Genomic DNA, 18,699 nt, shown 5'->3' on the forward strand with positions numbered 1-18,699 from the left:
CCCATTTTCGGGCAAATATCTCCTAAACCATATAGGTTTAGGAGATATTGCTTGGACCTACAGGTAAGCCTTAATCTAGGCTTACCTGTAGGTCAAAGTGGTTTGTAAGGGTTTACAACCACTTTAAAATACACACAGGTAGACTCTATCTGCTAATTACGTGACTTCTGAAAGCAATTTGTTCCATTAGATTTTAGTTTGGGGTATCAGGGTAAAGAGGGCTGAATACAAATGCACGCCATACTTTTCAGAAATGTATTTAAAAAAAATGTGGAAAGCCATTTTTCATTTTCCTTCCACTTTACAATTATGTGTCACTTTGTGTTGGTCTATTACATACAATCCCAATAAAATACATTTATGTTTTTGGTTGTAACATGACAAAATGTGAAACATGTCAATGGGGTATGAATACTTTTTCAAGGCACCGTATGCTGGGCCCTGTATTTTTACCATGCAGCTTTTTTTCTCTGCATTGAATTTTAGCTACAGTAAATAGAAACACACAGATAGACAGAGATGTCAGGGGTGTTGTTCAGAAAAATTAGGACATGAAGCATTTTCTCTCCTCTCTGCTCATTTGTAGTGTGCACAGTGCACATTGCCTTTGTGGAGACCTGTGTTTTCCAAGTGCATTGCTATTAAATTATTAACTTTCGGCAGATGAGCAAAGCAGTAATGAGAGTAAGGGCAGCTTTTATATTAGCATGCTATTGGACTTTTGTGAAGTCCCTGCTACTGCTTCTGTTATCAATGACAAAGTTGGTCTTGATCTATTGTGGTTTATATTTTCTGATCAGTGAGTATGAAAGAAACAGTATTATTTTTGCTGATTCTTGTATTTGATAAACCAACACATGCATTGAGTTTCCAAAATTAGGTTAGAATAATGTAATAGTGTACCTTCAGTTGATAAGAAATGCACAATTTAAGACCTGCTTTGACTAGGAAGAACAAAAATCTTACACAAGACAAGAGTGAAATCTAATTTGCTTTTTAATTACTATAACTTGCTAATAAGATAAAGCAGATCCAAGCAGCAGTCAGCCATCATGTCACTTTTTTTCCTCTGAAAAACCCTAATTTCCAATACTTATAGTAAATACAATTACCAGGAACTCGTTACTCCTAGCAATTATTACTACACACTATGCAAGAGGGACTCATTACTCCTAGCAGTTTATACTGCACACTATGCAAGAGGGTTTTATTACTCTTACATAAAGTACTTCAACAATGGCAGTTTTTATTATACCCTTTGTATGATAAAAGAGTAATTTACAACATGGGTACAGAGCCTTCTATGTCAAAGGGTGTGCTTGCTAAGCATTTGATCATTTTGAAATTATTAATTGGCTCCCTCTTTAGCTAACAAGCCCTAATATCTCTATCTCTCATTTACTTTATGACTTATGTAAGAGATTCAACACATCTCTTTGCCAAGTATTGTATAGAATTACGTTTGATTGACTAGAATTGGAAAGCAACAAAATTATATAGCTTAAATCATAGCGTTTTCTAGGATTACCAAAAATGTCTGGCATTCAAGTATGCAGTCTATATTGGGCAATCTTCTAAGAAATACTCTTTCCTTGAGCTTAAGCTCATGTTGTAGTGTATTTGTATCACCCAATGTAAAATGTTATATTATCGTGCTGTTATTTGCCTGTTAATTAATTGTGTAATATGCAATTATAGAAGATATGTCATTATCGGTAGAGTAAAGCCTCGTACATACGAGATTGTTGGCCAACAGAGAGTCAGACTTTTTTCTGAAGGGCATGTGCCAGGAACTTGTCTTGCATACAAACGGTACACAATTGTTGACCAACAAACACGAACTTAGTGACGTACTATGAGGAATTTCAGCTCTTGAACGCCACCCTTTGGGCACTTTCTGCTAATGTCATGTTTGATGAGCATTCCTTCATCATATTTACTACAGAAATCAGCCACTTTATTTATTAAAACAAATACAAAAAAAAGATTAGCAGTGAAACATGTTTCAGCAAATGTTTTACAGAAAAGTCACACTAGCAATTTTTATTTGATTGCTTGTGTAATGTTGTCCTTTGTGTGTTACAGATCAGGTTAATAGGTGAATCAGAAATTAGCAGTTTTTTTACTTGTATAGACAGCTGAACTATGTGGTGTCATGATGTGATAGAAGTACATATACAATATTCATTCAGATCAAACATCTGTGAACCACAGATACCCCTACTTCAATGAATGACATGAATATTGTTCATATCGTATTTGTCAAACTGTATGAAATATCAGCCTTCATGTTTCTTTAGATAATTAAACTGTAAGCAAGGAGCAAAAAGTAAATGAATACTGAAGCATTCTTTGTATTATGGACAACTAAGGGAAAATTATTTCTTGAAATTTATCTAGTTTATCTCTCATTTTGAAATTGTTTCACCACTGATCTGAGTGGCATCCTTGATTTAAATGAGTGTAGGAACAAAACTAAACATTTACACCCACATAGATGACTCCGTCATGTATGTAGTAGTTTTAGCTCACCTAGTTTATTCCTGTGGGCCTTTTATTTGTCTTTAAATACTACTTGATAAAATGTTTATGTTCCTTGCGTGTGATTGAGTATTCTTTGCTAAGCAAAATGTTGCCACATACACTAAGTTCTAAGGAAAATTCCCTTGCAAAGTGCAATTTCCCTTTCAAAGTGAATAGCCTTGTTGCCTTCAGTAAACCATCCCTACTGCATCCACATTTGTGCTCCCTACAGAGCCCTTAAAAATGACTTGTGCCACATTTCATAATTATCTAAACAAGACCCATTACAAAAGCTCAGAGGAAATGAGATTGGAAAGCTAAGAAAAACTAAGATAATGTGAAAGAAAAAGACCATTTAACTGCTAACATTCAGGCTAAAGAATATGTTTCCTTTACCGGCCTTAATATGTAGCTAGGTAAGGAAAACACAGATTACTGACTAGAGGGGCCCAGAGAGCTGAACAATAAGTGTCAAATGGCTGAATAGGGCTCCTAGACCACAGGTCATCTACCAGAACTAGTTGTGTAGTTGGCAGTCAGTAAAACAGATCACAAAGTCTCATACACACGATCAGATTTTTCATAGACAAAACCTCTGAATTTTGTACCAAGGGCGTTGGCGAAGAACTTGTCTTGCATACAAACGACAAGGAATTGTCAGCCAACAAACACAAATGTAGTGACATACTACATGGTTTTTCAGCTCTTTAGCAACACCCTTTGGGCTCCTTCTGCTAATTTCGTGTTAGTAGAAGTTTGGTGAGTGTTGATTTGCACTTTTCATTTTGCGCTTTTCATTTCACGCTTTTCATTTCACGCTTTTCATTTTATGCTTTTCAGTTAGTTTCTAAATGGCCGTTCATCAATAAGCCATGTTGCTGAATTGGAGAAAATAATGTGTTATTTATTATTGGCCTTGGAGTTATTGCTTTGACCCAAGTTCAGTCCAGGAACAGGAGGAGGAGGATTTCTTGGACCAAAAATTGGTTGCTTTATTAATCGTGACCAATTATGTCATATGCCTTTGCTGCGGGAGCTCCAGGAAAATAATCTGGATGATTTTTGGAATTATCTCCGGATGACGGACCCCTGCTTTCACTAACTCTTGGCATTGTTGACCCCCTATATTAAGAATAATGATTTGATTTGGTATATTTTCTATATTTTTGGATGCATAGAATGCACGTTTTGGTTAAGTTCTATCGGCAGATAGCATGTCTAGTTTTCTTTTTTTTCTTTTTTCACAATAAAAAAATTGTGGAGAATAATACTTGGCTATGAGTTTTACTTCAAATGACAGTTTCGGAGTAGGCAGTTACATTTTAAAAAAATACAATGTAAAATTAACAAGGAACACAAACATAGTTGTATCTTTGATCTTAAAAACCATGGGCTAATGGTTTTGTGGTAACTTGCACCAAAAAAATAAATAAATAACAAGCATAATAATATTATTATTGATATCACTAGAAAAAAAAAGTCTTTGAAAATGTGTTTGCAATAACTCCATCAGTATCACCAGCAAAGCAGCTTCATTATTATCCAATTAAAGAGGAAGAGAATGTAAGCTTCATTTCGAGATTTTATAATTTGCCACGTCACGAATGTTAATTTTCCATTACAAACTAGTTTACAAGACCGTCCGCTTCTGGCTCATCCTTGTTTCCGAGCGTGCGTGTTTGTACTTTGGACTTTTGTCTGACGGACTTGTGTATACACGCTAGGAAAATCCAACAACAGACATTTGTCTGTGGAAAATGTTAATGTCTGCCATCTAACATTTGTCCAACATTTGTCCACAGAAAATCCAACAACAATTGTCCGATGGAGCATACAAACGGTTGGCTTTTCTGCCAACAGCCTGTCATGACACAATTCCCATTGGAAATTCCGATCATGTATACAAGGCTTAACTGTCTTTCTGTATGGAACACCATCATAAGGCCACTCTAGACACAAATACAATAACTACAAATAAAAAATGTGCAACAATAATTTTACCACCAACAGTCTGAGCACAATAGCAGAGTTCCTGATATATCTTAGACCCCCTTCACACGGGGGTGTTTTGCAGGCGCTACAGCGCTAAAAATGGCGCCTGAAAAGCGCCCTGAAAGAGCCGCTGCTGTATCTCCAATGTGAAAGCCCCGAGGGCTTTCACACTTGGGCGGTGCACTGGTAGTACGCTAAAAAAAGTCCTGCTAAGGACTGGTAGGTTGTAATAAATTACATTTTCAATTTAGATGCACTTAAACAAAAACTTGTGAAAAAAATGTGTTGGTGTTCATTTGCTTTTTGACTGTTTGCAATTAGAGCATTGTGTCTAAGATCCTTTAAAATCCTTTTTATTTGTCTGTTTACTGAGATTCTGCTGGTAATGGAGAAATGTAACTGCTGACAGGATTCTGAACTTTTAGATCACCTTTTCCAAAACTAAACAAGATTTTTCATTCCTGTATATGGTAGCACAGTGTTTCTCAACCTTTTTTTTAAGTCGAGGCACCCTTTAAAATTCTGCACACTCTTAAGGGCGCCCCCTTCTAAAATGTAAACAACAAAACACATTTTTACATAACACAACAGCATCCAGACGCACATGACACTCGACGTTAGAGGCGATTTATTCTTCCAAAGTAAATACACCTTTGCCCACTGGTACTGACTAGTATTCCAATGTTTCTCTTCTCCCTCAGTTTTTCTCCCTCACTGAGCTAATGTGACATCAGTGCTGACACAGAGAGGCAGGGGGGAAAAAGATAATATTCAGGTGCATGGCATCCTCTTCATCAACCAATGATGTCATAGAAGATTGTAATGGTGCACAATGAAAACCTGTAGCTTTGTGTAACTAAAAGGCATGCTTGATCCACCCACTGGTTTGTATACAAATTTTGGGCATTTTTTAAGCCTTTTGCCAAGGCACCCCTAAATAAAAACCTGAAGGCACACAGGGTGCTTGGGCACCCTGGTTGAAAAATGCTGTGCTAGCCAGATGCAAAAATACAAAACAAAATGAATTGTAGTATAATGGTTCACATGATAAAAAATTTCATATAGATTTTTTTAAAAGGTGACTATATGCAAAGTGCACATGTACCTCACTACTACTCAGGTATCACTTAAATACAGTCAGATCAGTATAAGATGGTCTAATTGGTTATCACAGGATGCTATGCTTTGCACATTTTCACTTTGTGGTGGCCAACCTTTTTAATCCTTTTAAAGTCTAATAGCATTTTGATGTCCCAGACCTGTATCTAAGCAATGTGTTTCATCTTGATGGTTCACAGAAGGAATTGTTGTGTCTAACCACACTTGTCTTTGGTTTGGATATTTCTATTAGTGTTTTTGATTTGTATATTCTAACAGTGTTCACTTGGGAGAGCTTTACTTACAGAGCCTTGAAAAAAGTATTCATACCCCTTCACATTTTCCACAATCAAAAACAAAAAATAATTTTTTGAGGATTATATGTGATAGATCAACACAACATGGCACATAATTGTGAAGTGGAAGGAAAATGATTAATGGTTTTCAAAATGTTTTGCAAATAAATATCTGAAAAGTGTGGCGTGCATTTGTATTCAGCTCCCTTTATTCTGCTACCCCAAACTAAAATCTAGTGGAACCAATTGCCTTCAGAAGTCACCTAATTAGTAAATAGAGTCCACCTGTGTGTAATTTAAATCAGTATAAATACAGCTGTTCTGTGAAGCCCTCATAGGTTTATTAAAGAACCTTATTGATTAAACAGCATCACAAAGGCCAAGGAACACACCAGACAGGTCGGGGATTGCTGTGTGGAGAAGTTTAAAGCAGTGTTAGGTTATAAGAAAAGATCACAAGCTTTGAACATCTCATGGAGCACTGTTCAATCCATCATCTGAAAATGGAAAGAGTATGGCACAACTGCAAACCTACCAAGACATGGCCATCCACCTAAACTGACAGGCCGGGCAAGGAGAGCATTAATCAGAGAAGTAGCCAAGAGGTCCATGGTAACTCTGGAAGAGCTGCAGAGATCCACAGCCCAGGTGGGACAACTATTAGTCATGCACTCCACAAATGTGGCCTTTATGCAAGAGTGGCAAAATGAAAGCCATTGTTAAAAGAGACTCATAAGAAGTCCCGTTAGCAGTTGGACACAGCAAACATGTGGAAGAAAGTTCTCTGGGCAGAAGAGACAAAAATTGAACTTTGTGGCCTAAAAGCAAAACGCTAACACTGCACATCACCCTGAACACGCCATCCCCATCGTAAAACATGGTGGTGGCAGCATCATGTTGTGCAGCTGCTTTTCTTCAGCAGGAACAGGGAAGCTGGTCAGAGTTGATGGGAAGATGGATGGAGCCAAATACAGGGCAATCTTAGAAGAAAACATGCTACAGTCTGCAAAAAGACTTGAGACTCGGGCGGAGGTTCACCTTCCAGCAGGACAACAACCCTAAATATACAGCCATAGCTACAATGGAATGGTTTACTTTAGATCAAAGCATATTCATGTGTTAGAATGGCTCAGTCAAAGTCCAGACCTAAATCCAAATGAGAATACATGGCAAGACTTGAAAATTGCTGTTTACAGACGCTCTCCATCCAATCTGACAAAGCTTGAGCTATTTTACTAAGAAGAATTGGCAAAAATTTCACTCTCTAGATGTGCAAAGCTGGTAGAGACATACCCAAAAAGCCTTGCATCTGTAATTGCAGTGAAAGGTGGTTCTACAAATATTGACTCAGGGGGGCTGAATACAAATGCATGCCACGCATATTTATTTGTAAAAAAAATTGCAAAACATTTACCATTTTCCTTCCACTTAACAATTATGTGCCACTTTGTGTTGTATCACATAAAATCTCAATAAAAATGCATTTATGTTTTTGGTTGTAACATGATGAAATGTGGAAAATATCAATACTTTTTCAAGGCACTGTATATTTATTAGATATTTCTGTGTTCTAATAAAATAAAAAAGAAAAACAAACTTACTGTGGTTTTCTATTTTAAAAGCAATGTGAACACTCCTTAAGATTCCTGTATGAAGTAATATGAAACAGCACTGATAATGCTTAATAATCTACCATTGTTTTCTGACATGATTGTGTTTATACTGATGTTAGTGAATTAATGCTATCTGTTGTAGCAAAACATGTTATTGGCTGGGCTTCAGTATCAAGCTTCATCTGCAGCAGTGCAGCAGAAATATTTTGCTACAGCTTGAATTTTTTCAGCTTGAAGGGTTTGGAACCTCATTTTAATATAACGGATAGTTTCTTTGAATTGTTTCAGCTAGTAAGATTTCATGTTGCAGAAAATATAGTTTTACCAGTTGGTGCAGGAAATATCTTCTAGAAAGTATTTTCTAAAACATAGTCAGAAAAGCACAGCAGATTTCAGGAGGAAAACATCTGTTTACTTACAAAACTTCTAATGTGCTCTTACATTGTACATTTATCAATTATTTACTTACACATAAAAGGTTATCTGTTAAAAATGTTATATTACACAAGTTGACAACAGTGGTGCAGAAGAACTCCAGGTTTGTTAAGCAGCGAATCCTTTTTTATATTTAGTTGCAATGTTCCATTGTTGCATTATGCCTTTCAAAGCCATCTTTGCAATTGGCTTACTTTAAATATAGAGTCTCCAACTTCACATGCTGACTCTATGCTTTTTCAATGGGCCAAAATTTAATCATGATTTTCTCACAATGAGAGTCCAGTTGTTATTTATTTTTTGAATATTCTAAAACAAAAAAAAACGACTTGCTGAATACTTTAAAATGCTGTTTATGTTATCCAAAAATTTCCTTTTTATTTTTTCATAATTAAATATTTTTTTCTAAATCACTTTGAAACTTCAAAGTTTGCTGAAAGGTAAATTTATCACTGATTTTCATTGTTAAAGTTATTTCTATTTTTAATTGGCAAACACAGTGCAAATGTTTGATCCTTTATGTTGACATTTATTGCATAAATTAAAGAATTTATGACTGGAACTAAACATTTGTTCTCATTTGCTTCTTCAGCCAAAACATCCTAACCCAGACTGGCGTTACTCTGCATCACTAAAAGCTGCAATGCAGGGGTGAGTACATTTCATTTTATATTTTTAATTCACATCACTAAAACAGAGCTACACAAAACCAAGGACATTTAAATTAAAAGGGTTTGGTATACTAGGAAAATCAAAATGGTCACTTGCAGACATATGCTGATGCTTTAACAAAATGAAGATGCTACTGTTTAAATATTTTAAATAGAAACAATAGTTTGCTTGAATAAAAATGTGAAATTAGTTTTGACTCAGGCAGATTGAGGGGTACCTACATTTGGGCACACCACCTTTGGTCCCCCTCCATGCACAAACTCCTTACCCCCTTGTTCGCTGATATGTAATTTGCCTTATTATTTGCCCTTTGTTATTCTTTAACCACTTATCTACAGAGCACTTTCACCCCCTTCCTACCCAGGCCATTTTTCAGCTTTCAGCGCTGTTGCACTTTGAATGACAATTACGTGGTCATGCTACACCATAACCATGTACATATTTGAATAATTTTCTTCACACAAATAGCTTTCTTTTGGCCATAATTAATCACTGCTCGGATTTAAATTTTTTACAAAAAACAACAGAACAGTTTTTCTTTTCTGTTTCTTTCAGTAAATTTTGTAAATACGTATTTTTCCTCCGTGAGGGGAGGTGGCACTGATGGCCACTGATAGAATGCCCTGATGAGGTGGCACTTATGGGCACTGATGAGGAGGCACTAATATGCGGCACTGATGAACAGTGATAGGTGGCACTGATGGGTGGCACTGGGGGCACTGATAGCCAGCACTGGTGTGTACTGATAGGCAACGAGGATAGGTGGCACTAATGGGCACTGATGGCCATTGATGGAAGGCACTGATGGGAGGAACTGATGGGAATTGATGGGCTTTACTGATGGAAAATTGAACATTGATGGGCAGCACTGATAGGCCACACTGATGGGCACTGATTGATGGCTCTGGTTGGCACTGGTGGACACTGGTGGGAACAGATTGCTGACACTTCTGGTGCTCCAATTAATAATCAGGGCACTCTGTCAGTGTGAAGCGAGGAGTGATGATTACTGGCACTTCCTTGTTTGCATGTGACCGGCTGTAATTGGACACAGCCAATCACATGATTAAAGAGGTGTGTCAGGGTCACACTGTGTCCAAGAAACAGTGACATTGAACGCCGTTCTGCATGCCCTCGTAGGCACACGGGAGAAGCTGTTAGGGTGCGCCATCATATAACGTCCACCCAGAACAAGAGCTGCACCCTCCCTCCATCATTTGACGATGGACGGGCAAAGCAAAAACCTTTTTTTATGGTCTTTGGTACAGAAAGTCAAGCAGATCCAATATTTTTGAGTTGGATTAGGGGGTAAGGGCAATTCTTCATTAGAAAGAAACCTGTAGTGCCGACAGTTTTCTAATATGAGATATTCCCTAACTTAGGACAAATTTTCAAATTGGAACACCTGTTGTGGTAACAGTTGTTAGAGGTCACCCCATCACTTTGGAAATAACTTATTTTTCTTCCTGCTGTGTCACTGGGAAAGAAACTCTAGGTAAATGTCTGCAGGTTCTTCCCTACTTAATTCACAATTTAGAGAAAAAAAGATTGTCTTTACATATGCTTGCAGACTTTTTTGCATTCTCCCTATAAATAATGTGTTCTTTCTTATTAGGTACATTAATATTTGTAATACATATTACCATTGTATCATTACATAATATACATTAAAAGAGTAAATTCCAAAAGGTGATTTTTAAATGGCAGAAGAGAATGAATATCGCTAAATAACTACCTTATGTTCTCTTGTTTTTTCATTGAGACAGGACAAAGTTGAATCACATCTTGGGGAGTGGGGATTGAGGAAGTGTAATTTAGGAATTTAAACTGAGAAAATAAAAAAAGTTTGTGAATCTGCCTATGTAACACATTGATAAAGGTTTTGTCAAATTCACTTTAGTTTAAAAGAAAATGTCACCATTTCTTTTACTCCTCCACATATTAAAACAGAGGGAGCCTCATTCACCATCACTGTCCTTGTACAAAGCAGAACCTGCTATTTACTGTTTTTACATGAATCTAGCAGCCAACACTAAAGCTTGCAGCATACCCAAATAAGTTGAGTTTGGCAGGATTGGATATTTCCTAATGCAGTGAAGGTAACGTTTTGATACATTAAGTGAGAGAAGTGAAAATGTTTTCCCATCTTTTAAATAAATACATATTACTTTGTGGCAACTATACATATATATATGGATTAGAAGATAAAAATGTCCTATTTGATTTGTTATTGTCATACTGCTGTGCTTATTGTATAGGTTGGTTGTGTAGATGTTGGGTTTATGGGTTTTTTCCACTGCTTGGGTTACCGTGTGACATATAAAGGGGATTTATTTCCTAATTATATATGTAAAATGGTTTTATATTATGACTAAACATAGAAAGCGAAGAATCTCTGCATTACAGGGTAATATAGGGTCCCTTTATATGTGTATTATAAGACTCCCATTCTACATTTAATTTGCAAGTGACGGTGCAAAAAAGATTTGTTCACAATTACTAATCTGAGTAAACAAGAGAACATATATTTCATTCATAATACTGCACACGGGGTAAAAAGTATGTGCAATAGTGATGGACGAACTTCCGACGGGACGTTTCGCGAACGCGGACCGCGAACGCGGCCGATGGTTCGCGAACCGGAACGTTCGCGGCGGGCCCCATTGACTTCAATGGGAGGCGAACTTCGCAAACCTACAGGTCAAATTTGCAGCCACAAAATAATTAATAGCTGTGCAAACATATTCCCACCACATGGCCAATGACATAACACATGTATGAGGTGAATCTGGGATCGACAACTACAAGAATTCTTTTTTTATATGGGAAATTGTTGTGACAATTCAGGACTGTGGAGCGCATGAAGGCAATGGAGGAGAGGGAAGGTCAGGGTCGGCAAAGAGGGTGCAGGAGATGATCACCAGCAGCGTGCCATACAGCAATGACACCTGCACCGTGATAGAGTCATCTGACAACAGCACCGTGATAGAGAGCACTGACATCAGCAGCGTGACAAAAAGCACTAACACCAGCACCATGAAATGCAGCACTGACAGCAGCACCGTGATAGAGAGCACTGACATCAGCAGCGTGGCATAAAGCACTAACACCAGCACCGTGATATACAGCACTGACAGCAGCACCGTGATAGAGAGCACTGACATCAGCAGCGTGACATAAAGCACTAACACCAGCACCGTGAAATACAGCACTGACAGCAGCACCGTGATAGAGAGCACTGACATCAGCAGCGTGCCATACAGCAATGACACCTGCACCGTGATAGAGTCATCTGACAACAGCACCGTGATAGAGAGCACTGACATCAGCAGCGTGACATAAAGCACTAACACCAGCACCGTGAAATGCAGCACTGACAGCAGCACCGTGATAGAGAGCACTGACATCAGCAGCGTGACATAAAGCACTAACACCAGCACCGTGATATACAGCACTGACAGCAGCACCGTGATAGAGAGTACTGACATCAGCACCGTGATATACAGCACTGACACCTGCACCGTAAGCAGCCCCAGGAAGAAGTCAGCATAGCACAGGAATGGTGGGAGCCCCTCATAATGAGCATAGCACAGGGATGGTGGGAGCACCTCAAAATATGCACAGCAGAGGTACAGCCCCAGGAGGAAGTCAGTACAGCACAGGGATGGTGGGAGCCCCTCATAATATGCACAGCAGAGGTACAGCCCCAGGAGGATGTCAGCACAGTACAGGGATGGTGGGAGCCCCTCATAATAAGCAGCCCCAGTAGAAATATGACACCGCTCAACCTCTTCAAAGAGGAGGGTACGGGCATATAGTACGGTGTGCTTTTTTTGGACAAGGAAGTGAGACAAATGAAGAAAGAAGGTCTCTGTGCTCGATTAAAAAAATTGTTTATAGACATATACATGGTCTACTGGTCACATGTGTTGAATTCCTCCGAGATCCATGCCTCATTCATTTTTAGAAATGTGAGGTAGTTAACACTGTCGTGAGCTAGACGAGTACGCTTATCGGTCACGATCCCCCCTGCTGCGCTGAACGTCCTTTCGGACAGGACACTGGATGAGGGGCAAGCCAACAGTTCGATTGCAAATTGGGTAAGCTCTGGCCAGAGGTCAAGCCTGCCCACCCAGTAGTCCAGGGGTTCATCACTCCTCAGAGCGTCCACATCGGCCGTTAACCCGATGTAGTCGGACACCTGACGGTCTAGGCGTTCCCTGATGCTGGATCCGGATGACACCTGTCGATGGCTCGGCTGAAAGAATGACCTCATATCCAAAGTCACCAACACATCTTCAAACCGGCCTCTTCTTGCAGGCGCTGTTGGATTGGTACCCGCAACTCCTTCTCTGGGAGTGAGAATTGCTCCTCTGCCAGCGCACGCAAAGGCAGAATGCAGCATTTCTCGAAGCAAGGCCTGGAAGTGCTCCATTCTGCCAGCCCTCTGTGACGGCGGTAACATTTCCGCAATTTTGTGTTTGTGCCGGGGGTCTAGGTACGTTGCCACCCAGTACTGGTCCTTGATCCTTATGCTTTTTATACGGGGTCCCTATTAAAACACTGGAGCATGAAGGCCCCCATTTGCACTAAAGTGGAAGCGGTGTGGTGGCCTGGCTCCTGGTCATCATCCAGGATAATGTCGTCCTCTTCATTCTCCTCTCCCCATCCACGCACAACAGGGATCCCAGAAAGGTTTAAAGCATGCTCTTCTTGCTCCTCCTCATCCGCCCCGGCACCATTCTCCTCTGACTCCTCTTCAGACTCCTGTTGTTGACTTGTCTCAGATAGAGTAGCCCCCCCCTGGGAATTCATCCAGCATTGCAACTTCCTCATCTTCCCGCTCCTGCTCCTCCACAGCTGGATCAATGACACAATGCAATGCACGCTCCATAAAGAAGGCATAAGGTACCATGTCACTGATGGCGCCATGGCTGCGACTGAACAGTTTGGTGATCTCTTCAAATGGGTGCAGAAGTCAGCATGCGTCGCGCATGAGCAGCCACTGGCGCGGTGAAAAAAAAAACAGCTCCCCAGAACCTGTTCTGCCGCAGAGTTCATACAGGTATATGTTAAATGCACGTTTCTGCTGGAGCAGCTTATCAAGCATATAGAAGGTTGAGTTCCATCGCGTCGGGCAATCGCAAATAAGACGTCTGACCGGCAGATTGTGTCGCCGCTGAATGTCAGCAAGGCGAGCCATGGCCGTGTAAGATATTCTGAAATGGGCCGAGATTTTCCTTGCCTGCCGCAAGATGTCCTGGACCCCAAGTTTAAGACGTGTGCCATGCATGGCACGTGCGGGATTTTGCCTTGTTTCAATGCGCTAAGCAGATTGGCACCATTGTCACACACCACTTTACCAACTGTCAAATTGAGCGGTGTGAGCCACTGATCTGCCTGTGAACGCAAAGCTGAAAGGAGTGCCGGGCCAGTGCGGCTCTTGGCTTCCAGGCACAACAGACGCAGCACGGCATGGCAACGTCTCACCTGGCATGTCGAATAGGTTCTGGGGAGCTTGGGCGGTGCAGCGGAAGAGACGCTAGCAGCGGAAAAGGAAGAGTCAGCTGAGGAGGAGAGGGAGGAGAATGGAGTAGGAGGAGGAGGAGAAGAAGAGTCAGGCCTGCATGCAATCTGTGGCGGTAAAACCAAATCTACACGGGTGCCACGGGTTACATGCTTGACGGCTGTCAGAAGGTTCACCCAGTGGGCAGTAAAAGTGATATACCTTCCCTGCCCGTGTTTTCTAGACCACGTGTCTGTGGTCAGATGTATCTTGGCACCGACACTGTGTGCCAGAGATACATTCACTTGCCGCTGAACATGGCCATATAGCTCTGGGATGCCCTTCTCTGAGAAATACTTCCTTCCTGGGACCTTCCATTGTGGTGTTCCAATGGCCACAAATTTGCGAAAGGCCTCCGAGTCCACCAGTTTATATGGCAGTAGTTGGGCAGTAGTTGGCGGGCTATGAGTTCTGACAAGCCAGCCGCCAACCGTTGGACAAGAGGGTTATCCGGCATCATCATTTTTTTACGCTCGAACATTAGGCCCACGGAAGCCTGCCTTTTTGCAGAAAAACGTGAGCTTGGCGTGATGGAAGGTGGAGTGGAGGACAATTGTGAGGAGAGAGGAGAAGGAGAAGTAGAAGACGAGGCTGGACGGTGAGAACCTGGAGTGTGGCTTTGTGTGTTCCATTGCTCCCACTCGGCTCGGTGATGGCTGCTCATGTGCCTTCTTTAGGCGGTCGTCCCTAGGTGAGTGTTGGCCTTACTAATGCGTTGACTGCAAAGATTGCAGATGGCAACGCTATTGTCAGCAGCGGACACGTTAAAAAAAGCCCACACTGCGGAGCCATGTGCCGGTGTCCTGGGAGCGCCAGATATGACTGTACATGGTCGATGACTTGCTCCTGATACATTTGTAGTCTGCTTTGTCCCTCCTGTGCAATGTAAGTTATTCCTGCTTCTCCTCCCTATCTGCTGGTCCAAATCTCCCTCTGAACTCCCCTCCTCTTCCTCTCTTGTGGGCACCCACGTGACATCACTAGACACGTCATCATCGTCGTCACTTTCCCCACCGCTATAAGTAGAGATCTCGGAGTAGGCAGCAACACCGGGGACCAACCTCCTCCTTGGGCTGATCTGGGTACTGTCGTCAGACTGCTGAGTAGCGGTTGTTGCTACCTCCTCTTCCTGATCCAATACCAAGAGTGGCTGCGCATCAGAAATGTCTTGATATGGATCGGAAAATAATTCCTGTGACTCAAGCGGAAGGTATGTGGTGGTGGTGGTGGTGGTGGGGGTGTTGTTGGTGGTAGTGTCTTTGGGGGTGCACATAGCAGAGAGTGAAGAAGAGGGTGCAGATCGAGAGGATGAGGAGGGTGCAGAAGAGTAAGGCTGAGTGAGCCACTCAACCAAGTCTGGTGTGTCCTTTAAAGTAATTGAACGCACCTTCTGCAACTTCCCACCTTGGCTCAAGCCTGTTGCTCCTGCCCTACCCCTACCACCCCTGCGGAAGGGCCTGCCTCTTCCTCTGCCTGTCATTTTTTAAATGACCATGTGACAAAACTCTCAGTCCCTATACCGATGAAGGACTGCTGCAGTATAGGGCAGCGGTCAGCAGTAGTGCACCTCAACCCTATGTATTGTGGACCTATACCAGTCCTTATAGAATAGCAGACTGTACCTCACTCAACCCTATGTACTGTAGTACCCTATACCTTACCAGTCCTTATAAGGACCTTTGTGGAACAAGTAGGTTGTGTGTGAGTGATTAGCAGACTGTACGTCAGTCCCTATACTGATGAAGGACTGCTGCAGTATAGGGCAGCGGTCAGCAGTAATGCACCTCAACCCTATGTATTGTGGACCTATACCAGTCCTTATAGAATAGCAGACTGTACCTCACTCAACCCTATGTACTGTAGCACCCTAGACAGACCAAGTTACCAGTCCTTATAAGGACCTTTGTGGAACAAGTAGGTTGTGTGTGACTGATTAGCAGACTGTACGTCAGTCCCTATACCGATGAATGACTGCTGCAGTATAGGGCAGCGGGCAGCAGTAGTGCACCTCAACCCTATGTATTGTGGACCTATACCAGTCCTTATAGAATAGCAGACTGTACCTCACTCAACCCTATGTACTGTAGTACCCTATACCTTACCAGTCCTTATAAGGACCTTTGTGGAACAAGTAGGTTGTGTGTGAGTGATTAGCAGACTGTACGTCAGTCCCTATACCGATGAAGGACTGCTGCAGTATAGGGCAGCGGTCAGCAGTAGTGCACCACAACCCTATGTATTGTGGACCTATACCAGTCCTTATAGAATGGCAGACTGTACCTCACTCAACCCTATGTACTGTAGCACCCTAGACAGACCAAGTTACCAGTCCTTATAAGGACCTTTGTGGAACAAGTAGGTTGTGTGTGACTGATTAGCAGACTGTACGTCAGTCCCTATACCGATGAAGGACTGCTGCAGTATAGGCAGTGATCAGCAGTAGTGCACCTCAACCCTATGCATTGTGGACCTATACCAGTCCTTATAGAATAGCAGACTGTACCTCACTCAACCCTATGTACTGTAGTACCCTATACCTTACCAGTCCTTATAAGGACCTTTGTGTAACAAGTAGGTTGTGTGTGAGTGATTAGCAGACTGTATGTCAGTCCCTATACCAATGAAGGACTTCTGCAGTATAGGGCAGCGGTCAGCAGTAGTGCACCTCAACCCTATGTATTGTGGACCTATACCAGTCCTTATAGAATGGCAGACTGTACCTCACTCAACCCTATGTACTGTAACACCCTAGACAGACCAAGTTACCAGTCCTTATAAGGACCTTTGTGGAACAAGTAGGTTGTGTGTGAGTGATTAGCAGACTGTACGTCAGTCCCTATACCGATGAAGGACTGCTGCAGTATAGGGCAGCGGTCAGCAGTAGTGCACCTCAAACCTATGTATTGTGGACCTATACCAGTCCTTATAGAATTGCAGACTGTACCTCACTCAACCCTATGTACTATAGCACCCTACACCAGGTTATTACCAGTCCTTATAAAGGACCTTTGTGGAAAAAGTAGGTTGTGAATGATTAGCAGACTGCAGCAGAAGGGCAGCAGTCAAGTATAATATTCTTTATATATTTGGAAGAAAGAATATTATACGTGTACAAGCCTATTACCATACCACTGATACCAGTCCTGAAAAGAATCTTTGTGGACCTAATATAGTAACAGCCACTGATTAAACTGACCCTCACTGCCTCACACACTGCTTCCTGCCTGTCCCTATATAAACTGACAAAACAGAGGCTACTGGAACAATAACTGGAATAGCACTTTTGTGGACCTGATAGTAACAGCTAATGACTAAACTGACTTTTCCTACAGCAGACACACCGTCCTGTCCCTTTCTCTAAACTGACAAAAGACACTCAGGCTGCTGCAACAATCAGTAGCACAGCAAACCTATATACACCTAACACCTATACCAGTCCTTAAAATAACTTTTGTGTACCAAATAGCTAGCGATTTGGGTCACTGCAATCTCTCCCTGCTCCACACAGCAACCTCTCCTTATAGTGACAGAAGAAAGAATGTAAAATGGCCGCCGGATCGGGTCTATTTATAAGTTAGGGGGAATGTCCAAGTGTCCATGTGCTGTAATTAAATGAGGGTGTGTATCTATCACAGGGTGGTGTCTGTGGATACACTGAAAGGTCAAAATGTTCGAATGCCACGTCCTAGTTGTAACTTTGAAGAAAAAATAATTTATTAGAAAAATAGGGGGTTTGGGGATAAAAATTAAAAATAATGTGAAGGTTCTTTCATTATTTTTTATTTTTATCCCCAAACCCCCTATTTTCCTAATAAATTCTTTTTTCTTCATGTGCTGTAATGTCTCAACTGGCTGTCCTGTACCCCATGATGGATGTACACTGTAAACACGGAAGTCCGCCGGGCGAACGGCGGCAATAGTCCGCTGAACGGGCAGACCGCGAACAGCCGAAATTCACCGCGAAACGACTGCCGGGCGAACCGTTCGGCCATCACTAATGTGCAACACCAACAAATGTCTCAAGCCATTTTATAAACAGAACTATGTTACTAGGGTACTAGTTCACTTGTGGTAAATGAGGAAGGAGACAACTAATCTACTAGACTTTAGCATTTACTAATCATTTTTTGGAAACATATAAATCTTTTAGAAAATGAATAACATTCCCTATTTTTTTAGTAGAGGGGTGTGGATTTCCAAAGCCTACTTTCTGATCTTTCTAAGCTACGATCTTTCTAAGCCAATTAAATTAATTGTTTATGTTTCTGAATAAAAGCACTGTTTTGTCCTTCATAATTATCTAAATTAACAAATAGGACGTATTGTATTGTAATGTTTACCAATGTATTGTGTAATGGCAATGCATCAATTTCACATTACCCAATAGGAAGTTTAAACTATAAACTCTAATAATGTTAGCATATTCTTATATACCTTATATATAACAGATTAGGATATACTATTGCTTATAATTCATCAAAACGAATACACATCTTGACAGTCA

At 41.2% G+C, this 18,699-nt stretch overlaps 1 protein-coding gene across 1 annotated transcript in view; it reads left to right on the forward strand.

Annotated features, from left to right (window-relative positions):
* LOC143962187 (uncharacterized) overlaps positions 1–18,699 on the forward strand; it is a 392,669-nt gene that overhangs the window by 319,574 nt on the left and 54,396 nt on the right. Inside the window, exon 4 of the mRNA XM_077471519.1 lies at positions 8,550–8,608. Within this exon, the coding sequence (XP_077327645.1) occupies positions 8,550–8,608 (59 nt within the window). The remainder of the gene's footprint in view (positions 1–8,549; positions 8,609–18,699) is intronic.

The sequence above is a fragment of the Lithobates pipiens genome, unplaced genomic scaffold, assembly GCF_037356315.1.
Source record: "Lithobates pipiens isolate NorthernLeopardFrog02 unplaced genomic scaffold, aLitPip1_a1.2 Scaffold_8, whole genome shotgun sequence".
In the NCBI taxonomy this organism is placed as follows: Eukaryota; Metazoa; Chordata; class Amphibia; order Anura; family Ranidae; genus Lithobates; species Lithobates pipiens.